The sequence below is a fragment of the Gopherus flavomarginatus genome, chromosome 2 (genome assembly GCF_025201925.1).
Source record: "Gopherus flavomarginatus isolate rGopFla2 chromosome 2, rGopFla2.mat.asm, whole genome shotgun sequence".
NCBI lineage: Eukaryota > Metazoa > Chordata > Testudines > Testudinidae > Gopherus > Gopherus flavomarginatus.
Window position 1 is genome coordinate 94,868,403 of NC_066618.1, and position 8,535 is coordinate 94,876,937.

At 43.9% G+C, this 8,535-nt stretch overlaps 1 protein-coding gene across 2 annotated transcripts in view; it reads right to left on the reverse strand.

Moving 5' to 3' along the window:
- AMPH (amphiphysin) overlaps positions 1 to 7,197 on the reverse strand; it is a 193,252-nt gene extending 186,055 nt beyond the window's left edge. Inside the window, exon 1 of one of the 2 annotated variants that reach the window (XM_050937702.1) lies at positions 6,953 to 7,197. In XM_050937702.1, the coding sequence (XP_050793659.1) occupies positions 6,953 to 7,021 (69 nt within the window). In that variant the 5' untranslated portion in view covers positions 7,022 to 7,197. The remainder of the gene's footprint in view (positions 1 to 6,952) is intronic. The other variant, XM_050937701.1, reaches the window with a different exon arrangement.
- Positions 7,198 to 8,535: the final 1,338 nt, after the last annotated feature.

The window sequence follows — 8,535 nt, forward strand, 5'->3', positions numbered from 1 at the left end:
AATTATGTTCTGGGATGTAGTAGTGGGGGTTTTTTTGTTTGTTTGTTTGTGGGGGGTAGGTAGGAAACAGTGTTACACTGTTGACTCATATTTAGCTTGTGATCCACTATAACCTCCAAATCCCTTTCTAAAGTACTCCTTCCTAGGGCGTCCTTTCCTTTTGTATGTGTGCAACTGATTGTTCCTTCCTAAGTGGAGCACTTTGCATTTGTCCTTATTGAATTTTATCCTGTTTACTTCAAACCATTTCTCCAGTTTGTCCAGATCATTCTGAATTCTAATCCTATCCTCCAAAGCACTTGCAACCCCTCCTGGGTTGGTATCGTCCACAAACTTTATAAGTGTACTCCCTACGCCATTATCTAAATCATTTATGAAGATATTGAACAGAACTGGACTTAGAACTGATCCCTGCAGGACCCCACTCAACAGGCCCTTCCAGCTTAACTATGAACCATATGCTTAAGTACCTTACCGAATCAAAATCTATCATACTCATTTTACAGATGAGATAACAGATCCATTTCCTCCAAGACTTAAACATGATTATTCTCTGAAAAATATCCTGTACAATGGAAACTTACTCATCAGTTCTGCTTCCCATGTGTATTCAGAATCATATCTGGTTACTTCATAGACAAAATCAGTTTTAATTACTTTGAGGGTACTTTCACTCATGTTAGCTCTGCAGAGCTAGCATATATATGGGACAGTGAAATGGACTGTACTATATGCAGGACTGTGCATTATCAACAGAAATAACTCTGGTTAACGGCACTGTGGACAAATTTCAGCCTTCTGTTACAGCTGGGTCATCCCTTTGTCTTCTGTGGAGTTGTACAGATATAGGTGAAGGCAGATTTTGGCTTCCAGAATAGTGGTACTTATTATTGAGGACAATGAGTTGGACAAAAAGAAAATAGGGCTCACTCTTCTTCAGAGAACTCAGTTTTTATTCCCTCAAAATCCTAATTTGTTAAAGATATTTATTTACTGAGGCAGAATTTTACAAATCAATACCTGGTAGTAGCAAAGTTGACAGTTTCATAAAACAAAGAGAGAAAGAGAGAACTGGAAATATGTGAACTGAAAAATACCAGCTTCTTTTTGACCTATAAACGATAAATATAGCTGGTTTTATTAACAGTATCACTTTTGCACAAGCCTCCCTCTCCGTGTACATATAAAGTGTTAATTCCTGATTGCACGATTGAGTCACTGGACGTAGTGAAGCACAGGTTAAAAGCTGCTGAAGCTACAAGAAAGGAAGTTTGACTATAGCTCCACGGGGGCGGGGGTGTATGTGTGTGAATGTGATTCAGAACGGAAGATTAAAGGGAATGGATAGCAATGAGGATGCCAAAGAGTTGGGGAGAACAGGGCAGAGGGTCACATCAGGTGAGTAAGTTACAAAACAGAAGCAACCAGAGAAGAGGTAGTGGAAAGGAGTGGGAAAAAAACAAAAAAAAGGATACTGAAAAGTGGTGGAGAGAGCAATGGACAGGGCACTGGACTGTGACTCTGGAGACCTAGGTCTAATTTAGCCCTGCCACTGCCCTGCCATGTGACCTAGGGAAAGTCCCTTTATCTCTCTGTGCCCCTGCTTCACCTGCCCTCTTTTGTCTGCCTTGTCTATTTTGATTGCAAACAAATAATAAGAATTATGCCCAAAGAGCTCACAAAGCACTTAGCATAATGGGCCCTGATCTTGGATATAAATAAATAATACAAATAATAAAGTTAATTAATGAAGAGTCAGAATCTCAGGACACTGTGACAAGCAAGAACAACAGAACATTTTGGTGTGTGAGTTTTCTCACAGTGCCATAGGTACTTTAGTAATGTATTACATGCATCTTTAGAGTATGCCTATGTTTTCTATATACAATCCCATTGGCTGAGAGGCTTATGTGACATAAGACAATACAGCATTATTGCCTTCCTAGTGGGTCAGTGGTTTCCGATTCTAGAAACTATTGACCGTCTACCTGTTCTCTGAGACAGAATCAAATTATGTTGTGTTCAAAACCAGGAAAGGCTCACTATGGTACAACACAGCATGGTTAGGGAAAAGAGACCCTGCCTTTGAGATGTTGGATTCTCCAAATCACTAAAGTTTACTTTTTGGCAGCACAAGTTGAACTACTTAACCCAGCTGGATATTCCCCATAGAGAATTTCCCTACATAGGGAGAACTCTTTGGCAGTGTAAAGCTGACAGAGGCAGTATTACGCCTCCTACACCAGCTGCTCCTCCAATCCCTGGTATAAGTGGGAGAAAATGTGTGGGAGATACAGGTCAGGGTAATGCAAGGGTGGAATAGGGTATGGTGGAAATGAGCCCCACTGTGTCTGATCCCCCAATAGCATAAGCAGCACAAGTTAGAGCAGCAGGGGGCCTACTCTAACTGCTTTGTGGGGCTGAGCATCAGGGAGCCAGGTTATCTCCCTGTGGCCACCACTGCAGAGGAGAGCTGGGGTCTTAAAATGTATTCTGCACAATGATGCATTGGAGGTACATTACCCTGTTGCTTCTAATGCTTGTTAATCAAAGTGAGACGTGGAGGGTTGGGGTGGGATTATGCCAAATGGCCTGAAAAAAAGATGTAATGAAACATACAGCACTAGCAGATACAGACAGCGAAATTCTGAGCACACATGAAGGGCTCTGTTGGCGCTTTTACACTCAGACCAGTGGTAGAGGAGATGGCCCAGCTGCACTGCAGCAGTAGCTAGAGGCACACTGCCTACAGGTTGCGAAGCAGACAGAATGCCTCCATAGCCACAGAGGAAAGAGGCTCAGAAGCATCTTTTACACTTCCTTTTTTCCCAAATGCAGCTCATCTGCCCCTCCAGCACTAGCTTCTAATCACTAGCCAGTCCCTCTGGGATAATGGGGACTCTCTTGCTGTGCAAGCCCACCTCACTTGCGCTCACGAAGCCGGAGCACAAGTATTTTCTTTGCCCCCGGCATGCACACCCACCCAATCACACCTTCACCCCATGTGTCGCTCTGTCACCCATCCCAACTGAAATGTCACAGAGAAGCAAGTGATCAGCAAGGTTCCATTTACAGTTCATGTTCCTGGCTGCTGGGGGCAACTAAGACTACTGAGAAGAGAGACTTATTCATCCTCCCTGCTTCCACTAATGGTTCCTTCACCTTCACAGTATCTGTCAGTCCAGTGCAGTAAGGCAGGCAGTGGGGAGAAATGACCAGATCCCACTCTCAGGAGAAGAACGTTAGTGATTGGGGTTAGACAATATGTGAGGACAGGAGAGATGGAGTCTGATGGTGGAGGAGCCATATTTACTGGAGAGGGGAAAAGAGAGGATCTGGGTTGGACAAATTGGTGGGAGACAGACAGAAACAGAGGGGTGTCATTGAAAAGCATGGGGAGCAGGGAAGACTGAGCGGGAGAGGATCAGTTGAAATTTTGTGGAGAAGAAAGAGCAAGATGAAGGCAAAGAGGCAGACAAAGAATTAAAAAGCACATAATAATAGTACCCAACAACTTGTTCTCATTAAAAATCCAAATCACACCTTTAGGTATTAGCCTGGCCAAATCTGTGGTAGAGAAGAGATTCCCTGTACCCCAAAGGGAGGGTCTAAGGCAGAACAAGAAGGCAGCAGAAGCATAAAACAAATATTGAGGAAGAGAAAACGTAAGTAGATGTTGAAGGCAGAATAGCTAGAGAGATTTTGTGAGGCAAAACAAGGAATGGGTATAGTAGAGATCTGTGTATTTTAAGCAATAAAACTATATGCAAACCTTGAACAGAGAAGCAAAGACATATCTCTGTCTGGCAACATCATAATCTACTCTGGCTGCACTCTGGCACATTATGTTGTCACCAGACCCACTGATAAAATTCATTTCCTTGTAAACCAAAAATATATGGTATTATTGACATTATACACACATACACAAACAAACACCACATATGTTTTATGGCCCTGATTCAGCAAAGCGCTTAAACAATTACTTAACTTTAAGTGTGTGCTTAAATTCACTACTGTATTGGACCTAAGTGATGGTGATATCCATTGATACACAGAATCATGAGATGAATTATATTTTTCATGCAACTCGGACCAAAACCTCTGAATAACTTCAAAACAGTGGCCTTCTCTATTTAAAAATACAAAACAAAACATTGGGCCAAATTGCAGGATGGGCAATATTCACTACTAGACTAGTGACTGGTTTAAACCCCAATATCTGGGGGACTGATCGGGGACAGATATACAAGAACTTTATGCTGTTTGAAAGAGGAAAGTTTTAACAATAGAATACAGACTTGTTTTTAGCATGTGATGCCTCAGATAGTAGATCCTAAAATGAGGACATTATTATATGTGGGAGTTTTCTACATTCTATCTGTGATACATTTTTTTCTCCCTTGAAGCTCTGTAGAGTTGAATACATGGTACAAAGGCAGTCGAGATATAGGCAGAGAGTTATGAAAAAGAGCATCAGTAAAATAATTTTTAAAAACTCCCTACAGCACTTACGTAAAACGCATAGCGAATGCAGAGAGTGTGAGTTAGAGGTTTTATTAGCATTCAGCTGGGATGAATTTGCCACGCACATGTAATATGGCTAGAGTAACCACACAGCAAATATGAAAAATCGGGACATGGGGTGGGGGGTAATAGGAGCCTATATAAGAAAACGACCCAAAAATCGGGACTGTCCCTATAAAATTGGGACATCTGGTCACCCTAAATATGGCTGTCACAAACTCATGCTAGTAAAATCTTTACACTGCACTATGCCAACATATATTTTCTCCATATACCTGTATATGTTCATGCACAAATATTTTTTCTGCCCAAATTCAAGGTTTATATTTATATTTCCATAGCTGCAAGAGATTTAAAGCTGGAAAAAATTATGTGGCACATTTATACCCACAGGGTTCAATTAATAAGGCTCAATGTGGATATCCTGCAATAACGACTCTTGCAAATTCCCTGTTAACTTCAGTGACAGTTTTCTCTGATTAAAGACTGGGATCTAAATCCTTTAACAACTGAAATGTGATGAGCTTCAGGAGTTTTCAGTGTCATGATGACTAATTTTTTTTAAAAAAATGAGGAACACGATTACATTTCCGAACTCCAAGCAATTGCTAATGAGAAAGCTGACATGAGCCCTTAAAGCAGTCTATGCTGTGGTCACTGTGGATTACTGACACAAGTGATTTGGATGGTAGCTAGAACCACCTCGTTCACAGGAAGGCTCAAGCTGCCAAGTGAACCTGGTGAGGAGGATCACTTTAGCTCAAGAGGAGCTTGGGAGGATATTAAAGGAAATACAATCCTCTTACAGTATTGAAAGTGGAGGCGCATGTGTGGAGGTGGGGAAAAGAGATAGCCAAACCTTTATTTCTGTGAACAGATCAAGGCGACAGATGTATTCCTTCTACTGTGCTGCATTCTACTGTGCAACTATTTGGCCTAAAATACTCCCGATATTTTGCCTCTCTTTAATTACAAGACCCATGGACCAGACCCTCACTGTAGTTCGATTGCCTTTGAGGGAGCCATAGTAGAGAACATGCACTGAGATCTGGCCCAGTTGTGTTCTCTGAATGCCAAAGCAAGATTATTATCCAATAATTTTGCAAGTAGATGAAACCTTGGAATATTCAGTGTAAGGGGGGAGGGAAACACTGGAGTAAAACAAAATAAATCCACTTTAGTCGCACAATATTTATTATGAGAAAACTAAGGTTGATTGATCTGCACAATGGTATAAGAGTATTTCAGTCAAGATGAATAATAAATGGGCCAGTTATATTATATAATATCTGACCTCAGAAGCTTTCCTGTCCTTAAGGCAAGAATACCGCCTTGTTACTTGGTAGTTATCCAAAGTATTTGTTATACAGGCATTTAAAATTAAAATGATAATGGTTCCCTGGATTATTTTACATTCCATAATGAATCGAGATGCATTTCCCTGTCCCTTCTGTCATTATACATGAGTCAAAGAAAGCCTAATTGAAGAAGTCTATGATAAAACAAAGGCAATTCACAGTATGTGTGTTGTAATTACTGACTTTGTTTCACTGGAAACACTGTAGTGCACACATCGATTAGAGTTTACACTTCCCTCCTGACCTTTAAGGAAGGGCACACAATATTGCCTCAGTCAGGCCACATAGACATTAATGGGGGCTGTCTTGTCTTGTGGATTTTTAGCCATTGTCTAGGGATCTTGTTTGCTTAAGACTAAAGAAACAGGTTCTTTCCTCTCTTGCCCTAAGAGGGTCAAAACAGACATCAATTTTTCCTCTCCTCTCCCTGCTTCTTAATTCCATCTCAGTAAAATGTACAAATGCATCCGACCCCCTAGCTATGAAACCAGAGGCAGCTGCAGCCCCGTCTCCTGCCCGCCACAGCCCATAGCTAAAGGTGAGCGTTAGCAGCACAAAGGGGGGTGGGGGATTGACCTTTGCATGGGCAGCAGAGGGGGTGGACAACTAGGGTGACCAGACAGCAACGGGGAAAAATTGAGGCACTTTTTTTTAGGGGGGGAGGAGGGGGAATAGTTGTGTATTCAAGACAAAGCCCCAATATGGGGCTGGTCACTCCGTGGCTGAAGGAACCACCCAGCCACGATTGAACTGTCAGGGCGCAGCGTGGGGCTGCTGCAGCGGCCCCAGCTGTGTATGCAGCTGCCTGGGCTGGCTTCTCCGGTGCCATTGCTTCTGCAGCCCTGCCAGCCTGCTGCCCCCACCCCCCAGCGATGCATTTCCCAGCCCCCAGCCTGGGAAGCTCAGTCGCAAGCCCCTCGCTGCTGCTGCTTCCCCGCTGCATCCATCCCGGGAGGCGTCCTCCGCGCGCTGCCTCCTCCTCCGCCCCAGTGTAAACTGCAACCCTCCAATTGCACCTGCTCTCCCCCCCGCCCCGAGGCTAACAAGCCCCCTAGCTCCCCGCTGACCTTCTCCTGCGCCCTGTTCAGCCGTTTCTGGACGTTTTTGGCGAAGATGCCCGTTTTCATGTCGGCCATGGCTGCTGGTCCAGGGAGCCTGGCGAGGCGGCGAGTCAGGCAGAGCCCAGCGGCGGAGGCAGAGCTCGAGCGAGTGAGCAGGAGATGGGGAGGGGCTGGAGGGACAAGGTGGAGGAGGGGATCTTAAAGATACAGAGAGAGGGAGGGAGAAACTGGTCCCACGGCCCCCTCAGGGCTCAAGGGCAGCCGGAACTGAGCTCCAAGCACTTTCCCTGCCTTTAAAAATCTTCCTTCCTGATGCTGTCGAAGGAGAAGAAAATGGTACAAAATATCGAAAGGCAGAATCAGCAGGCAAGGCCAGCATTGGGAATCTGCAGGTTCATTTAGTGGGGAGGCTATTTACTCCAAATGATATGCATTCTTCCTTAAAGGGATGCTATTGATTTATACAACAAGGGGCAGCGAAAAAGAGGTGAGGTGGGGGAAGTAGTATATATAGCAGCACTCCTGCTGTGGTGGCTGACAACGCCATATACTAGAATAATATCATCACCTTCCACTGAATGAGAGCAAAGCACTTTAAAGAGATTGTTTAACTCATCTCCTCAACACCCTTCTGGGCAGCTGAATATTATCCCTTTTGCAGATGGAGAAACCAAGATAGAAAGATCAAGGATTCTCTTTTGAAAGGTGTCACTCATTTTGGGTGTGTCCACTTTTTGGCCACCCAAAAGCGAGACACCACAGGATCCAATTTTCAGAAGTGCTGAGTGTTGGTCATTGATATCAAATGGTGCTGTGGGTGCTCAGCCTTATAGCACAACATTTTCAAGCTTGGATTCCCATAGTGAGGCATCTAAATCTATATTTAGCCACCCAATGGCATCTAGCGGCCTCATTTTCAGAAGTGCTGGGCACTCAGTACGCTGATTGGGTGTATTCAGTAACATGAGCTTCCATTGCCTGTGCTCTGCATATCTGAATATCAGGGAACATCTCTAAGATAACTAACACGGGGCAACCAGGTTTGAAAATATTGCCTCTATCTAGTGTAACAAATATTTTTAAAAAATTAAGTTCTCAGAATTAAAGGCCACTTGTTGAAAATTGGGGCCTAAGTGTCTTGCCTAAGGTCAAAATCAAATATGTGGCAGAGCTAAGAATAGAACCTGAGTGTCTTCTGCCCTACCCACAAAAATATTTATCCTGCCCTGAACCAGTTATCTAAACAATCCTTAAAACAACACTACTCAACACCATGACCTGAACATCAAAACTTGGCTTTTAAGTCAGAGAAGCCCCAGTCCAGGAAAGCACTTAAACACTGCCTCCGACCCTCTCTGCTAAGACTTGCTTAAATCCGTCAGTACTGAATTAAGCACATGCTTGCCTGACCTGAAACCAGAGCACAGCAACACAGTGGCATAGGGCAAGCATTACTGTGCTCCAGGCTCTGCATCTGTGTCCCTTTTTCTGCATCAGGGCCGGCGCTTCCATTTAGGCAACCGCGGATTTGGAAGGGCGGCAGGCGGCTCCAGTGGACCTGCCACACGCATCCCTGGTGCCACTCCTGC